Below are 19,125 nucleotides of genomic sequence, written 5' to 3'. Positions count from 1 at the left end.
CCCCCCCCACCATCATGCAGAAGATACAAAAACCTGAAAAGACGTACCACCAGGCTCAAGGCAGCTTCTGCCTTGCTGTTAAAAGACTATTGAATGGCCCCCTTATAAAACAAGATGGATTCTTGACCTCACAATCTACGTCGTCATGGGCCTTCACTTTAATATCTGCCTGCAATGAATTTTCTCTGTAGCTGTTACACTTCATTCTGCATTCTGTTATTGTTTTTCCTTATGACTCACTTGATGATGTAATCGAATGATCAGCATGGCTGGCATGCAAAACCAAGTTCTTCAACAGTTAGTCAACCACCAGTCTGGAACAGGCAGAGTCACGAAGCTGAAACACACCGTGTCTTCCTCTCCTGAGGTTTCATAATGGTTGGCAAACAGTTTTAAGGTGCATTACTGGCCCCCTTCTGAACTGGAGTGTGGGTCAGGATATCTAAATCCTACATAAAACCATAAGACCGTAATGTATAGGAATAGAATTAGGCCATTTGACCCATCAAGTCTGCTCCGCCATTTCATCATGGCTGATCGAATTTTCCTCTCAGCCCCAGTCTCCTGCCTTCTCCCCATATCCTGTCACGCCCTGACCAATCAAGAATCTATCAACCTCTGCCTTAAATATATATAAAGACTTGGCCTCCATTGCTGCCTGTGGCAAAGAATTCCACAGATTCACCACTCTCTGGCTAAAGAAATTCCTCCTCATCTCCATTCTAAAATCCCTGTATTCTGAGGCTGTGTCCTCTGGTCTTAGACTCCTGCACCGTAGGAAACATCCTCTCCACATCCACTCCATCAAGGCCTTTCACCATGCAGTAGGTTTCAATGAGGTCACCCCTCGAATTTCTGAATTCTAGTCTATCTAGTATATTGCATCAAATTCTAAAAATAAAAGGCACCTGCATTCTTAAGGAAATGTGCTATAAACTTAATAATCCTGTAATCCTTTCTGCAAAATATTGTTAATGTTAAACAATATTTTATTCTGCAATAACTTTAAAATTAACCATCCCCTCTCTCTTGATTATATCTTGAACGTCTCAGCAGCATATGCTCAAAAGTTTCTCGGTGATTACAACATTTTCACCAATGTACCATTTAACCCTGTGTTTACTCACCGCCTCCTCTGACAAGGCTTTGATGTATTTGCGCGCCATTTTTTTCTTCATGGTTTTGGAAATGGCCCGCATGGTTTTCCCAAGACCGCTGCCATTCTGCCCAGGCTTGGCGGGATTCTCCCCAGAGGCTTCCGAATCATGTACCTGTGCAGAGAGGCAAAAATGTCAGCGTCAGGGTCACTAACCAAGCAGCAAGAGGTGAGACTTAGTGATAGAAGTGGGAGATTTTAAAGCAGTCAGTTTTGTGACTTTCTGTTCATTTCCAGGTAGCAGGGCAGTAGAAGAGATACCGCTGTGAATTGTTAGCCAATAATTGATTGGTTAAATAGTTAACTGGCAGCAGCCAATAAAAAGACGTCAGGGTCAAGAGGAGTGGCCATTGTTGGAGTGGTCAGTGTTAGAGTGGGGGAAAGCTGAGGATTTTAGTCAAGTGGCTGCATCAGGAAAAGGAAGAAGAAGAGGCAGTGAGTGGAGGTTAAGGCGAGGTTCTGATACATTCTTTATCATTCTTTCTCATTGCCCAGTTAAAATTCTGTGATTGTAACATCTCTCTGTGATTGTAACATCCCATTCTGCATTCTGTTGACCTCCCTCGATGTACTGATATAATGAAATGATCTGTATGCACAGCACGAAAAACAAAGGATTTCACTGTCTTTGACAATCATAAATCGATTTAAAAATCCACTCTGTGATTTCCCCTCTGATGTAATGAGCAACAAAATGATTCATTCAGAAATGAAACACTATGGATGGGTTGGAAACAACCATTTTTATTTATTTTATTTAGAGATACGACACAGATCAGACCATTTCAGCCCATCGAGCCGCAATGCCCAGCAACCCAACTACATGACATCAGCCTAATCACAGGAAAATTTACAATGGTCAGTTACAAACACGAGGAAGTGTTTGGATGCTGGACATCCAAAGCACTACACGTTACTCTGGAGCAACTCAGCAGGCCGGGCGACATCGATGGAAAAGAGCGAACAGTTGTTGTTTCGGGCTGCAACCCCTCCTCAGGACTGAGACGAAAGGGGGAGATGCAGGTGGGGGGAAGGGGAAATAGGCTAGATGGAAGGTGATAGGTGAAGCCAGGTGGATGGGAAGGGTCAAGGGTTGGAGAAGAAAGAATCTGATAGCAGAGGAGAATGGACAATAAGGGGAACGAAAGGAGGAAGGGAATCGGGGGATGTTATAAACTGGTGAGAAGTAAAAGGTCAGAGTGAGGGATAGAGAAAAGGGGGCAGGGGGAATTTGCTATACTACTGATTGGGGTTCTGTTTGTCGGGGCAAGGCCGGAGTCATTGCCCACTGCTGTTGCACAGTCAATAACATCCACATAGAGAAAGGTGGATTCCTCCCTCAAGGAATGTCGATAAAGCAAGAGGGTTTTACAGGACCCCAGCAGATTTGAGGTCACTGTTACTAATAACCAGATTATTTAAATTAATATCAGATTATCAACTGAATTTAGTGTCAGGGAAATTGTCACAACTACCTCAGAGTACCAGTGAGGCTTCATAAGACCATATGATATAGGAGCAGGTTTCGGACATTTGGCCCATCAAATCTGATCCACCGTTCCATCATGGCTGATTATCCCACTCAACTCCATTTGCTTCCATTCTTCCCGTAACCTTTGACCCATTACTAATCAAGATCGTGTCAACCTCCACTATAAATATACCCAATGGCTTCCACTGCTGACTGTGGCAATGAATTCCACAGATTCACCACCCTCTGACTAGTTAAATTCCTCCCCATCTCAGTTCTAAAGAGATAGCCTTCTACCCTGAGTCTGTGCCCTCTGGTCCTGGACTCCCCCACCATAGAAAACATCCTCTCCACATCCTCTCTATCTAGGCCTTTCAATATTCAACAAGCTTCAGTTTGAGAACAGTTCGATTGGAAGTCTATGGGCCAAAGGCGGGCAGGTGGGACCAGCTTGCTGGCCGACAAGGTCACAATACACAACCTGAGTGGAAAGCCAGTTTCTAGGCTGTATGACTCCATGACTGGAATTTAGGAAATTGAGGGGTGACCTGATTGAGGTATTCAAGAACATGAGGGACTCAGAATGGGTGAAAGCACATTATTTTTCCCCATGGAATAGGTACCAGAAACAAGAGGGCAGAGGTTTAAGGTCAGAGAGGTTTAAGATTCATTATGTGCCATGTCGTATGATGTAGGCGATCATTGTCTTTCAATGACCATGGTTGTTCCTGGCAAAGTTTTCTACAGAAGTGGCTTGCCATTGCCTTCTTCTGGGCAGTGTTTTTACAATATGGGTAACCCTAGCCATTATTAATACTCTTCAGAGGTTGTCTGCCTAGTGTCAGTGGTCACATAACCAGGACTTGTGATCCACCTGCTCCCATGGCTTCGCACGACCCTGATCGGGGGCTAAACAGGTGCTACACTTTGCCCAAGGGTGACCTGCAGGCTAACGGGGAAAAGGAGCACATCACACCTCCTTTGGTAGAGACATAATGGAGGTATGCCACCCTAAGATCAGAGATAAGACGTTGAAAAGGGATCGCAGGGACAGCTTCTTCATGCAAACTGTTTTGCATATTTGGAACAAGTTCCAGAAATAGTGGTTGAGGCAGGCACAGTAGCGACGTTTAAAAGCCATCTAGATAAGGACATGGAGAGCAGAGGTTTAAAGGGGTATGGACAAATGGGACTACCTCGCTGGGCAACACAGTTGAGTTGGGCTGAAGGGCCTGTTTCAATGCTATATGATTCCATGAACTCTGTTGAACGGTGGCACCTCCAGTGATGCCCCACTGTCTTGGAGCTGCGCTCGAAAGGTCAGCCTGGATTTGCAATAGGTTACGATCTGTTTAGCCACAGCTCAGAGCATTGCTGACCAGATGTGTGACCATAAGATCGTAAATCATTGGAACAGGATTAGTCCATTCAGACCATCGAGTCTGCTCTGTCTTTCCATCATGGCTGACCTACTATCCCTCTCAATCCCATTCTCCTGCCTTTTCCCTGTAACCTTTGACGCCCTTACTAATCAAGAACCTATCAACCTCTGCTTTAAATATACACGATGACTTGGCCCCCACAACCGTCTGTGGCATTGAATTCCGCAGACTCACCACCCTCTGGTTAAAGAAATCCCTCCTTACCTCTGCTCTAAAAGGATACCCTTCTATCCTGAGGTTGTGTTCTCTGGTCCTAGTCTCCCCATCTACTGGAACTTTTATTGCATAGCACTCCACCGGAATCCTGTAACACTGTAACAATACTTCCCTATCTCTAAGCTCCCTTGTAATAAAAGCCAACGTGCCATCTGCCTTCCTAACCACTGCGGTGCTGCACGATGAAGAGAGCAGTGTGATAGCATAGTGGTTAGCATAATGCTTTACAGCACCAGCGATCGGTGCTCGAATGCCACCACTGCCCATAAGGAGTTGTGTGTTCTCCCCATGACTGCGTGGGTCTCCTTCGGGTGCTCCGGTTTCCTCCCACAGTGTTAGTGTTAGTGCATTGCAGGCATTCTGTATTGGTGTTGGAAGTGCGGCAACACTCGCGGTCTGCTCTCGGCACGTATTTGCACTGCGTCGGTCATTGATGCAAAAGACGCATCTCACGCATTGTACACTCAGTGGAAACTTTATTAGAGACACCTGTACTGAGACCCTTTGTTAGTCAGGGTCGACCATAAATGTTGCGTCCCAGCTGTCCACGTGATATTCAAGCCAGGGCAGTACGACACGGAGAGCAAGCTATTGCCCATGTATCAGGCTCCCCCCTCTCCACGCAGGAGATGAATCCAAAGGAATGGCAAAGACTGATACAGTTTAGCACCAGCAACGTTGCAGGAATTGCCAGTCAGCACTAAACTCAAGCAATGCACACAAAATGCTGAAGGAACTCAGCAGGCAAGGCAACATCTGTGGAAAAAAAGCACAGTCGACGTATCACGCTGAAACCCTTTGGCAAGAGGGTTTCTTCCTTCTGAGGGGTTTTGGCCCGAAACATCGACTGTACTTTTTCCATAGATGCTGCCTGGCCTGCTGAGTTCCTCCAGCATTTTGTGTGTGTTGCTCGTATTTCCAGCATCTGCAGATTTTCTCTTGTTTGTGAGATTAACTCAGTGTAGGGCCGCTTTTGGGACTCCAGCTTCAGATTTTGCCTCAGGTTTACTTCTGAAGCCTTCCCCATGCGTTGATATTGCTGCAAGGCAGTGGAGGTCTGAGATCGGAATTTTCCTTCTCCTAGATGAGCTGCCGATCACAGCTGACGAGCCCCATCTGCCTGGAGCAATTGGTTTTAAGGTGCCAGTAACTCATCTTTGTCCCTTCCCCTATCAGTAGAAATGGCTCCACTGGGATTAGTAGCTAAGCCACGTGTTAAGGCCAGGAGCTGGACTTGGTTTTCAGAGGCTATTTGAGATGCATGCCATTAGGAGCTTTTAATACATAGTAGGAGCTTATCCCCATTACCACTCCTGGCTACGGCAAACTTCAGGAACCAAACACCTGAAGACCTGCTTATTAATACAAATATTCAATCAGCCAATTATGTAACAGTACCTTTCCTTAATGTCAGGTGTGCTGCTGGCGTTTAGGACAGCAATGAAGATCCTCCATCTCTGTGTCTTCACACTGTTCCACACAGATAAGGAAGGATTCTTCATTGCTGTTTCTGTAACAATTTTTTAGACCTGGGCTGAACCCCTGAAACTGGAGGATCGGTGGACTCCACGTCCGGCCTCTACTATATGACCTGTTGGGCATAGGAGACCCTACCAAGAGCCAAAGCTCAAGCCCCTGACTCCAACCAACCTGGCTCTCTAGATCATTGAGGCACACAAGCCTCCAAACTCTACAACAAGGTTGTGGTCCTCTTGGAGGTATGTGGCAATTCCAACTCAATGCATAAAAGCATGCAGAGGTTCAGAACGAGGAAGAAATTTGCTCTAGGTGACGTTGATGGTGGAATAATCGTTGGTGTCAATGGGGAGGTTTGAGTAGCTCAGGGATAACTGTTCTCCCAGGATTTTCATGCACAACAGTCTCTAGAGTTTGCAGAGAATGGAGAGAGAAACAAAACAAGGGCCTCTGGTGAGCAGCAATTCTGTGGGCGAACTGGCCTTGTTAATGAGAAAGATGAGGAGAGAATGGCCAGGCGAGTTCAAGTTCAGGAAGGTGACAGTAACACAAAGAACCACGCGTTACAACAGTGGTGTGAAGAAGAGCACTTCTGAAAGTACATCACTTTGAACCTCGAAGTAGATGGGCTACAGCAGCGGCGGATCATGAACACACATCCAGCTGGGACAGGAAGTACTTAAAGTGGCCACTGAGTGCACATGTGACAAATAAAACTAATCTAATCTCAACAAAGAGATTCTGCAAATGGTGGAAATCCAGAGCAACACACAGAAAAGGTTGGAGAAGCTTAGCGGATCATAGTGTGAAACAGACAACTGATGTTTCAGGTCAAGTCCTGACGAAGGGTCACGGGCTGAAACATCGGCTCTCCATAGACGCTGCAGTTCCTCCTGCATTTTCTGTGCACTAGTCTGATCTCATCCAGTTTGCAGCTGCACCTCCTGTACATCTCCAGCAGGTGGCGCTCCCAGCACAGTGCGGCTGAGTGTCCCCACCCACTCACCTCAGACCTACAGGATTACATTTAATTCCCGGTTCCATCCTTCCCAAAGGGTTGGTTGGGGTGGGGGTTCTTCAAGAACAATAAAATACTGCCTCTTAGTGAGTTCTATTCTTTCTCGAGTGAGATCAACATTGGAGGAACAGCAGGTCACAAATAGACCCTTCATCTGGACTTGACCCAAAACCAGCAACAGTCCACTTCCATATCCGGGTGCTGGCAAGCCTGCTGAGGTCCTCCAGCAGCTTATGTGTGTGCTACTCCAGAGTTCCAATGTCTGCAGTTCATATTCTGACCTGACATTTCCAGAGCTGACGGATAGTGGAGCAGAGCTTCCTCAAAATGCCAGAGACCCTCTGGTTCTACCTACCTCTCCCTCATCCTCGCAGGCTGCCCTCATCACTTCCTTAGGTCGCGTTGGTGGTTAAGGCAAACGATGCATTTCACACTGTGTTTCAATGTGATAAATGAATCTGAATACTCTGGAAAGTCTCGGTTTACCCCATCTCTCCTCACCCAAACCAGGTGAGGGAATCCAAGATGCACTCCCTCCATGACAACTATGTCTTTTCTAAGGAAGGGAAGTCAGAACTGTTCCTAACACTCTGTACACAAACAAGAGAAAATCTGCCGATGCTGGAAATCCAAGCAACACACACAAAATGCTGGAGGAACTCAGCAGGCCAGGCAGCATCTATGGAAAAGAGTACAGTCGACGTTTCAGGCCGAGACCCTTCAACAGGACGGGAGAAAAAGTAGATGAGGAGTAGATGCGGTCCAAACAGTCTCACCACGCCACTATATAATTCTGCTTTACTCCCATAGTCAAAACCTCTTGTTATAAGGCCATGAGACCAGAGGGTATAGGGTCAGTATTAAGCCATTCAGTCCATTGAGTCTGCTCTGCTATTCAATCATGGCTGATTTATTTTTACTCAACCCCATTCTCCCACCTTCTCATTGCAACTCTTAATTCCCATAACAATCAAGAACATATCAATCTCTACCTTAATAATGGTAATAACTTATTAAGAGAGCACTTTTCATACAGGCAGTAGGATACTGTGCAAACATGAAAATAAAATAAAATATAAAAATAAACATGAAAATAAAAGACTAAAAGATGCTAGTTAAAGGCAAGGTTAAATAAACATGTTTTGCGATGGATTTTAAAAGCATCAACTTATTCTGCATCCCTTATAGTTTTAGGTATTGAGTTCCAGACTTTATGGGACATAGTTCAAAAAATCTGGGCTGACAATATTATCTTATCTTTTGAGGGAGATTGTTTAAATTTAAAAGACTGGCAGAAGAAGACCCGAGCGCTCAAGCGGGATTATAAAATGAAAACGATTCTGTGGTTACTCAATAATATGTGAATTAATTGGCTTTCACAGCCTTTCTGTGGTAACTAATTCCCCCTGGCTGAAGAAATTTCTCCTCTGCTCAGTTCAATACATTGAGGTGCAATGTGGCAGGTGTGAAAGGTGAAGGGTTGGTGAAGGAGACTGTCCATGTCCTTCTGCCTCTGACGTTGCAGACAGCTCATTCCACCAGCACTACGAGATCGTAGCCCAACATCGAGGGGACTTACACTGTCCTCAGCTTTGTCCTCTGGTTTGGCCACGTGTCCATGGTGTCTAAACCGGTCAAAACTCCCAAAGCTGCTGGCACGCTGTAAGATAAGAGGAGATGAGATAGTAACACGTAGAACATCAGAGAACATACCTGGAATATACACTTGTTGGGAATATAACATTCTCAATGAACAGATTAAAAAATTGAGACTGTGGATGCTGGAATCAGGAGCAACACACAAGATACCGGAAGAACTCAGCAGGTCAGGCAGCATATAATAAATCAGCAATAGTGAGCAGACTCGATGGGCTGAATGGCCTAATTCTGCTCCTATGTTTTATGGTCCTGCACAGTATAGATCTTATATTTACTCAAGGTATGAAGTGGAAAATAGTCAAAGAAAACTCCGGCATAGGTGAACCTCAAACAAAAAGCAGATGCCAGCCAGAAATCTCGAAGAACACACTCTGGCAGCATCTAAGTTAGAGAGGGAGAAAAGTTAATCAGCCATGATAGGATAGTGAGAGACACTTGATGGGCTGAATGGCCTAATTCCGCTCCTATGCCTTTAGGTCTCATGGTCTTGTGGTCTCATTTTTTGTTGCTGCGGGGCAAAATGGTGAGATGTTGACTCATCTCCTCTTATTTTACAGCGTGCCAGAGAACCCAGCTGGACTGTATATTTACAGAGAGTGAATCGGGACACTCTCAGAGATGAAAGCTGAAAATCTGTGAGAGGAAATGGACAAACGTGCTTGCAGCCAACAAAGCTGATAAAATCGTTCTGAAAGACCAAAGCTGCAATATACACTCTCAGAAAACAAACTGAAATACACATTAAGGTATCAAAACATTCATCTTTTCTCTCTGAGAACAAAGCTGGAGCTCTCAGAAGACGAGGCAGGGATCGATATCGTCAGAGACAAACACGGTCTGAGATCAGATCTGAAATGTTAACACTCAACAGATAAAACTGGATATATTTTTCCAGAGAAACTTAGTTATCAATGGACTCCCCATGCATGGGTAAGTTTTATGCAACATACACGAAATACTGGAGAATCTCAGCAAATTGGGCAACATCTACAGCACTATCTATAAACAGTCTTTTGGGACAAACCCTTCATTATTTTGTGTGCAGTGCTCAGGATGCTCACCATCTGCAGAAACTCTTGTCTCCCAAGTTTTATCTTGTTTCCCAAACCATTCTTCCACAGGGCAAAAATTTCTTCCAACTTCCACTCAAAGATGTTGCCCCCCCGAAATGGATTAGCTATTTTTTAAATTTTTACTGATCAGCCCCTCCTGCATCCTTGACACCCCCATGAAGATAATGTGAGATCAGAAAAATGGCAAAGCAAATGAAATATCTTCTTTTCTTCTCAGCGAGGTGCAAACAGGAAGCATCTTTGGACCCTACCAAGGCCCTCTGATTCGATGTTCTGAGGGTGAAGCTTTAGACTGTACACTCTTGTTTTGTCTGGTGAGTTTGAAATGATAGCATTGTGAAGCAGCTAGCCCCCACATCCCTCAAACAATATTCTAAAGTGAAGTATCTGATTAGCGGGGAATGAGGGAGTTTCCTATAGTGGGTGGTTCTAGGACCAGAGGGCACAACCTCAGAATAGAAAGTCGTTGCTTCGGAACAGAGATGAGGAGGAATTCCTTTATCCAGAGAGTGGTGAATCTGTAGGATTTATTGTCACAAAAGGCTTGGTATATTTAAAGTGGAGGTTGATAGGTTCTTGATTAGTAAGGGCGTCACAGATTACAGGGAGAAGGCAGGAGAATGGGGTTGAGAGGGGTGGTAAATCAGCCGTGATAGAACGGTAAGCAGACTCAATGGGCTGAATGACCTCATTCAGACAGTGGTGAATCTGTGGAATTCATTCCTACATACGGATGCGGAGGCCAAGACATTGGGTGTATTTAAAGCAGAGGTTGATGGGTTCTTGATTAGTTAGGGAGTCAAAGGTTATGGAGAGAAGACAGAAGAAAGGGGTTGAGAGGAATAATAAATCAGACTTCATGGAATGTCAGAGCAGACTTGATGGGCCAAATAGCTTCATTCTTATGGTTATACTGAAACATTGTCATTTTGAGACATGTCATGCAAACAGTGAAAATGTAAACAAACAACGCACAGAACATGAACCGCAGAGTCCCCAAAAGACAGGCCACAGCCATGGAGCTGGTTCAGTGCTGCGGAGAGTGAAGCTGGCCCAGGAGCTCAGTGGCTGCAGGCCACAGCCACAGAGCCAGTTCAGCACTGAGCCAGATGCTGATGGCTGCAGAGTCAGTCAACCGCGCAAATACAGGTACTGTACAACGAAAAGCTTACTTGCAGTAACATCACAGCTACTCTAGCTCAGACGTTTCCGCACAAAACCTAAACTATACAAAAATTGTACAAGTCAGAGAGAGAAACAAATGACTGTACAGGGAAAGAAGCCCTCGGGTATCACCGTTAGCGAATTGCTTTACACTGCCAGTAGTCAGGGCTCAGTTCCTGTCACTGCCTGCAAGGAGCTTTTACTTTCTGTCATGTGACCACAACAGTTTCCCCTGAGCACTCCAGTTTCCTCCCACATTCCAAAGTTAGTAAGTTCTGAGCTTGCTATTTAGGTGAGACGGGAACTAGAGGCCATTGGTTAAGGATGGAAAGTTAAATATTGAGGGGGACGTGTGGGACAATTTCTTCACTCAGAGAGTGGTGACAGTGTTCAATGAGCTGACAGTGGAACCAGTGGATGTGAATTTGATAGTGACACGTAAGAGAAGTTTGTATAAGTACATGGTTGGGAAGGGTATGGAGTGCTACTGTCCAGATATTCCATACACACAATCCCAGGGCAGGGACAGTTAGATACAGAGTGAAGCTCCCTCTACACTGTCCCATCACACACTCCCAGGGCAGGGACAGTTAGATACAGAGTGAAGCTCCCTCTACACTGTCCCATCACACACTCCCAGGGCAGGGACAGTTAGATACAGAGTGAAGCTCCCTCTACACTGTCCCATCACACACTCCCAGGGCAGGGACAGTTAGACACAGAGTGAAGCTCCCTCTACACTGTCCCATCACACACTCCCAGGGCAGGGACAGTTAGACACAGAGTGAAGCTCCCTCTACACTGTCCCATCACACACTCCCAGGGCAGGGACAGTTAGACACAGAGTGAAGCTCCCTCTACACTGTCCCATCACACACTCCCAGGGCAGGGACAGTTAGACACAGAGTGAAGCTCCCTCTACACTGTCCCATCACACACTCCCAGGGCAGGGACAGTTAGATAAAGAGTGAAGCTCCCTCTACACTGTCCCACCACACACTCCCAGGGCAGGGACAGTTAGATACAGAGTGAAGCTCCCTCTACACTGTCCCATCACACACTCCCAGGGCAGGGACAGTTAGATACAGAGTGAAGCTCCCTCTACACTGTCCCATCACACACTCCCAGGACAGGGACAGTTAGATACAGAGTGAACTTCCTTTACACTGTCCCATCAGACACTCCTCATAGTGGGGGAAGGATCAGTGTAGGTTAGATACAAAAAGACACTTCCTCTTTATCACACATCAGTCACTTCTAGGGTAGGAACAGCAAGGGATTGACACAGAGTAAGGCTCTCTCTAAACCTTCCTATCAAACATTCCATGGACAGAGATATAATTGTTCTGATTCTAAAGCACTAAATGGAAAAATATTTAAGTGGGGTGTTATAACAACCTAGAAGAAAATGTCAGTGTGCATATATTGGCAACTATAGGCTATTTCTCCACTGAAAGAGTTTTATTTGGTGCTTGTGCTTCATGAGAGGTTTATGGTGTGAATTAGTCTGAAAAGGAGCTCATCACAGAAGAGCAAGGTGTTAGTTCCTGTAAGAAAACAGAGAGAGAGAGGGAGGGAGAGAGAGAGAGAGAGGGAGAGAGAGGGAGAGAGGGAGAGAGGGAGAGAGAGAGAGAGGGAGAGAGAATGAGAATGGATGAGAATATAGTTCAATACTCAGGTTCATGTCTAGGATATCCAGGACATCCTTCAGTGTTTTATGTTGGCAACTGTAAGTTGAGTGTGGTGTATAGATAGGGTCAATGCACACAGGGCTGGGGAAACAGGAAATGGAGGTCACATATTTAAGTCGGTGAGGAGGTGTACTGGTGCGAGATAGGTTGGCTAGTTGAGTGGTGTCATAACAACAATCTTACACTCAGCATCTGCAAAACTAAGGAGTTGATGGTGGACTTTGGGGAGGGGAAGAAAGGAGACGATTGAGAGGTCAGCAGTGAAAAGGGTGAGCAACTTCGAGTTCTTGGTGTCAGCATCTCTGAAGAGATGAAGAGAGAATACAGGGAGGTAGGAAGGAAGCTGAAAGACAGGACCTCAAGGGTAGCAATCTCTAGCAACACACTGGAGGAACTCAGCATGTCGGGCAGCATCCGTGGAAACAAACAGGCAACGTTTCTGGCCGGGACTCTTTGTCAGGACTGAAGAGGGAAGGGGCAGAGGCCCTATAAAGAAGGTGGGTGGAGGGTGGGAAGGAGAAGGCTGGTAGGTTCCAGGTGAAAAACCAGTAAGGGGAAAGATAAAGGGGTGGGGGGGGGGAGCAGGGAGGGGGATAGGCAGGAAAAGTGAAGAAGGAATAGGGGAAAACACAGTGGATAGTAGAAGGAGGCGGAACCATTAGGGAGGTGATAGGCAGCTGGGGGAGGGGACAGAGTGAAACTGGGATGGGGGAAGGGAGACGGAGGGAATTACCGGAAGTTGGAGAATTCAATGTTCATGACAATCTCTAGGTTGTTGTTTGTGCTCTACACCAGTGAGGGTAAGAATAGGATAACATGGCAGATGAATTATGAAGTTATGAAAGGGATAAATAAGATAGAGGCAGGAAAGTTGTTTCCACTGGTAGAACTAGAACTTGGGGACATAGCCTCAAGATTCGGGGGAGTAGATTTAGGATGGAGATGAGGATGAACTGCTTTTCCCAGAGAGTGGTGAATCTGTGGAATTCTCTGCCCAATGAAGCAGTGAAGGCTACCTCAGTAAATATATTTAAGACAAAGTTGGATAGATTTTTGCATTGTACGGGAATTAAGGGTTATGGGGAAAAGACAGGTAGGTGGAGACAAGTCCATGGCCAGATCAGCCATGATATTATTGAATGGCAGACAGGCTCAATGGGCCAGGTAGCCGACTCCTGCTCCTATTTCTTTTGTACTTATATTCATATGAATGTGTGGTTGAAGTAAACAGCATCCATCGTTAAGGATCCCTACCACCTCCTCTCATTACTGCCATCAGGCAGGAGGGACAGGAGCCTGAAGGCCCATACTCAATGTTTTAAGAACAGTTTCTTCCCCACTGCTGTCAGATATCTGGATGGTCCATGAAACCATGAACACTACCTCATTATTCTATTTTTATGAAGTATTTGTTTATTTTTGTGATTTTATATCCTTACACTGTACGGTTGCAATAAAAAAAAACACAATTCATCTCATATAAGTCAGTGATAATAGATCTGATTGATTCTGAGTTTCCAGCATCTGCAGTCTCCTGTCTCTGCCATCAAAGGCACCAGTTCAGCAAACTTTCTTTGCAATCTCTCCATGGTAAGAAGATCCTTACACAGATAATGAGAAATTGCACACCAAACTCCTGGTGCTGTCTGATCAACAGCGGCAGCAGCAGAATGTCTTTGCTCCTGTACTCAGACCCTCCTGCAATGAAAGTCATCTTAATCCCTAACCGCTCACTGGAACTAAAAGCTTCCTTTCAGAGTTACAAGGACATCTAGGTGTTGTTACACCTCTCCACTCTTCTTCAATAGTTTCGAAGATGTTGCACTTGTACAAGATGCTGGTGAGGCCGTATTTGCACTGTCATGTTCAGTTTTGGTCTCCCTGCTGGAAAGCTGTCATTAAGCTGGAAAGAGTGCAGAGGAGATTTACCAGGAGGTAACCGGGACTCATGGAACTGAGTTATGGAGACAGGTTGACCAGGCGGGGACTTTATTGATTGGAGTGTAGGAAAATGAGTGGTGAATTTATAAAAGTGCATTGAATCATGAGGGGGCAGAGACAGACAGAATGTGCTCAGTCTTCTTCTCAGAGTTAGGAAACCAAGAGTAGAGGGCATAGGACTATGGGTCAGCCAGCATCTATGGAGGATATGTATGGTCAACTCTTCAGGCTGGAGCCCTTCGCCTGGACACCTAGATATTGCACCTAGTTCATTATCCAAACCATTGTGCCCTGTTCCCTACATCACTCCATAATCACTGCCTGCAACATGGATAAAATCCCATTTGCTGCGACTCTTGATGCCCGTCTGTTAATCGTTTCAAACATAGAACATTGAACATTACAGCTCAGTACAGCCCCTTCGGGCCATGATGTTGTATTGACCTTTTAACCTACTCTGAGCTCAATATTACTCTTTCCTCCTCATAGCTCTCCAGTTACCTTTCATCCATGTGCCAATCTCAGAGTTCTTTAAATATCCCTGATGTATCTACCTCTACTACCACCCCGGCAGGATGTTACCAATCTGTATATAACAACTTACCTCTGATGTCCCCCCCCACACTTTCCTCCAACCACCCTAAAAATTATGATCACTTGTATTAGGCATTTGCGCCTGGGAAAATGTCTCTGGCTACACAGTCAATTTATGGTTCCAAAGAGAAAAGGAATAGCTCGCTCAACCTGTCTTTATAAAACATGCTCTCTAATCCAGGCAGCACGCTGGTAAATCTCCTCTGCGCCCTCTGTAAAGCATCCATATCCCTCCTCCAGTATGATGAGCACAATATTCCGAGTGTAGTCTAACTGGGAGCAGCGACATTGTCTTGTAACTCTTGAGCTCAATCCCCCAACGTCAGCATGTTTGTCATAATCCAATGCTCTTTAGCTTTGCATATTAATTCATTGAGATACAGTACAGAGCAGGTCCTTCCAGAACTTTGAGCGACACCACACAGAAACCCATGTGTTCAACCCTAGCCTAATCACAGGACAATTTACAATGACCAATTAATCTACTAACCGGTCGGTCTTTGGACTGGAAGGAAGCTGGAGCACCTGGAGAAACCCCACGCGTTCCACAGGAGCTCATACATACAGACGACATTGGAATTGAACTCCAAACTCTGATGCCCTGAGCTGTAATACCGTCATGCTAACCACTACACTGCGGTGAACCCCTGACACATGGGTTATGTAGAACACATCTAAGTCCAAACACAGTACATCTATTGCTTCTCCTCTATTTGCTTATCATAGCCTCAAGAAGTTTGAATGTGGTTTCTGGAGACACAAAATACAAGCTGAGGCTGGTTGCAGCTTGGAGGAGCAGCAGCATTTCATATTCCACCAGGGCAGTCTTTAACCTGATGGCATGTATAGCAGTTTCTCTAGTTTGCGGTATATGCTCACTTTTATCCCCTTTTTTTCCCTTATCCTATCAACCTCCCATTACCTCATTTCTTTTCCCTCCCTCCTCTTTTGATTTGTCTATCATTCACGTTTCCCATCCTTTGGTTCACTTCTCACTTCCTTCCCTTTATCGCAAGGTCTACTGTCCTCTCCTATCAGATTCCACCTTTTCAGCCCTTTGTCACCTCCACCAATCGCCTGCCAGCTCCTTACATCGTTCTCAATCTCCTCCTTCCCCCACCTGCCTGTCACCCCTGTTCCCTGGATCCGCCTGTCACCCACCAGCACTTGTCCAACCTCTTCCCTCCGCCATTTTATACTGGTCATCTTCTCTCAGTCCTTTCAGTCCTGATGAAGGGTTAACAAGATCAGGCAGCGGTTAGCTCAAATTTATCATAGATAGGGGCATTGGAGTTTGGAGTTCAATTCCAGCACTGTCTGAAAGGAATTTTCTATGTTCCCCCTGTGATTGCTTGGGTTTGCTCCCGGTACTTTAGTTACCTCTCACAGCCTGAAGGCGTACCGGTTAGTAGGTTAATTGGTCATTATAAATTGTCCTGGGATTAGGTTGGGATTAAAATAGGTAGGATGTTGACAGTGTGGCTCGTTGAGCCGGGAGCGGCTTGTTCCATGTTGTATTTCTAAATAAATAAATATAATAAATATATTTAAGCATGATTTTCCTTCAAAAAACCCATGTTGATTTCCTCATTAAAACTTTCTATTATTATGCCTCTATTATTTAATAATAGCCTGTGGTATTTACCCTACCAGTAATGTTAGAATAATATCATTGGTTACTTTTATTTTTATTTTTGATGAGCAATCTCAGTTTAGCACACTTCCAGTAAACGAATTGCTTTAAATTCATAAAGCTTTTCTTTATCTGTCCTGTTTTAAGAGCATAAAACCATAAGACATAGGAGCAGTAATAGGCCATTTGGCCCATCAAGTCTGCTCCACCATTCCATCACAGCTGATTTATTATCCCCCTCAACCCCATTTTCCTGCCTTCATAAGAGATATAGGAGCAGAAGTAGGCCATTCAGCCCATTGAGTCTGCTCCGCCATTCAATCATGGGCTGATCCAATTCTTCCAGTCATCCCCATTCCCCTACCTTCTCCCCATATCCTTTGATGCCCTGGCTAATCAAGAACCTGTCTATCTCTGCCTTAAATACAGCCAATGACTCGGCCTCCACAGCCACTCGTGGCAACGAATTTCACAGATGTACCACCCTCTGACTAAAGTAATTTCTCCATATCTCTGTTCTAAATGATCATCCTTTAATCCTGAAGTCATGCCCTCTGGTCCTGGACTCCCCTACCATGGGAAATAACTTTGCCATATCTAATCTGTTCAGGCCTTTTAACATTCATAGGACCATAAAGAGGAAAGAGAAGGATTTTCGATCAAAAAGCACTTCATCTCTGGTGTTGTCTCGACATTGCTCACGTTGTCCCAGCAGAGAGATTGCTGGTCATTCACCATGCACGACAGCGAAGGTACAAACATCCCACTTGTAAAACTGTCCCAGCAGAGTTAGTGAGGGAACTCTATACCAGCGCTGCCCCGTCAGCCAGTGCAGACATCCCACTCTCAACACTACTTCAGCAGAGAGTGAGTTCCGCTCCCTGTAGGGTCCCTACAGAAGTGCAAGTATCCCACTCCAGACAGAGAGTGTATGCAGACAATATATTCCAAGAGAGAGAGAGAGAGGGAGAGAGAGAGAGAGAAAACAGATATCATACTCCCAGAGGGAAAGAAAAGAGTACAGACATCATCTTCCCAAAGAGAGTACTACAAAGATCAGAATCCTAGCACTTCCCCAGCTGCACCCAGCATTGGGCCTGAATCTGTAAAACTCTCCCTTCCTCCCAAACATGGAATCTAAGGTCAAACAGAAAGTTCTGTAAATGCTATTGCACAAGTTTTGCTTCGAAGTAAAATTAGGAAAGCAGAACTGCCGGGTGATGCTGCAATGGCTTTTTAATTGTGCTATGTCCTCTGGTTTGGTGGGGAGGAAATGCTTTAAATAGAAGCCAAAGCTCTGAGAAAACACTGTACTGATTGACTTGTCCATCTGTGGGGTCTGGATAACAGTGAAGTGTATTGCTGTATGTTAACACTTCAAGATTCAAGATTGTGTAATGTCATTTCCAGTACACAGGTGTAAAGGAGAATTAAATAATTGTTACTCTGAATCTGATACGGCACAAGATAAGGAACACAATAATTGAAAAACCACAATACATACAGTACTGTGCAAACACGGAGGGGTGGGTTCATAGGTGGAGGTGTTGGTCAGCCTTACTGCTGGGGACAAGTCACTGTTTTACAGTCTGGTGTTCTTGCCGTGGATGCTATGTCACAACACATCGGTAAACATATCAGTGAGATATCTCGTTCATTGCCCAGAACAGAAATTTTAAATTTTATTTTATTACAATGCTAATACAGAAACTTATGGATTACTGTCCACTTAGATAGTTTTTTCCCCTATGTTTAGCGATCTGCAATATGTGAGACACACTCTTCTCTAATTACCAGAAAAATATCTCCCTCAAATTAGCCCTAGGAAAAAGCTGAACATTGAACATTGTATTTTCAAAGAACGAGTATGTTACCATATACTACTTTGAGGTTCATTTTCTTGCAGGCATTTACAGGTAAACAAAAGAAATACAATAGAATTTTATAAAAAAAAAGATAAGTAAACAGATAATGACTGACAAAAACAAATGTGCAAAACAAGACAAACTGAGTGTATACAGGTAATACAGAGACTATGAGTTGTAAAGAGTCCTTGAATGGTCCACTATATGAGACATGGAAACAGATACGGAGCTCCCTCATACTGTAAGGAAATGCCATCCTGTCGGTACGTATTCATCCACATAAAACCAGTTCCCCGCCGGGAAAGAAGCTAGCACCTCTCCTACCTCAGACGTTCTCTCTTCTTTCCCTTCCCATTGGGCAGAAGATGCAAAAGCCCGAAAGAATGTATCACCAGCCTCAAGGACAGCTTCAATCCCACTGTTGTAAGACTATTGAACGGTTCCCAGGCACAACGAGATGACCCTTGCACCTTGTCGTCTGCTGCACTGCACTTTCTCTGTAACACTTTTCTTTCAGTGTTTTACCTTGTACGACCTCAATGCACTGATGTAATGAAGTGATCTTATGGATGGTATGCAAAATAAAGATTTTCACAGTTCCTCGCTACACATGACAACGATAAACCAATTTACCAACTTAATATTTCAATAAGACCACTTGTTACATACACCTGTTAGGGTGCATTCTCCAGATACCTTATACGGTAACCGTAGCCTTCAGCCAGG

General features: G+C 44.8%; 1 protein-coding gene across 2 annotated transcripts in view; it reads right to left on the bottom strand.

Moving 5' to 3' along the window:
* Positions 1-19,125, bottom strand: part of LOC134347814 (SAM domain-containing protein SAMSN-1-like) — an 81,274-nt gene that overhangs the window by 20,572 nt on the left and 41,577 nt on the right. Inside the window, exons 2-3 of one of the 2 annotated variants that reach the window (XM_063050266.1) lie at positions 8,359-8,439; positions 1,128-1,271 (exon numbers count right to left, since the gene is read on the bottom strand). In XM_063050266.1, coding sequence (XP_062906336.1) covers positions 1,128-1,271; positions 8,359-8,439 — 225 coding nt within the window. The remainder of the gene's footprint in view (positions 1-1,127; positions 1,272-8,358; positions 8,440-19,125) is intronic. The other variant, XM_063050268.1, reaches the window with a different exon arrangement.

The sequence above is a fragment of the Mobula hypostoma genome, chromosome 6, assembly GCF_963921235.1.
Source record: "Mobula hypostoma chromosome 6, sMobHyp1.1, whole genome shotgun sequence".
Lineage (NCBI taxonomy): Eukaryota > Metazoa > Chordata > Chondrichthyes > Myliobatiformes > Myliobatidae > Mobula > Mobula hypostoma.
The sequence above is the reverse complement of the archived record's forward strand: the minus strand, read 5'-3'. Positions and strand labels throughout refer to the sequence as shown.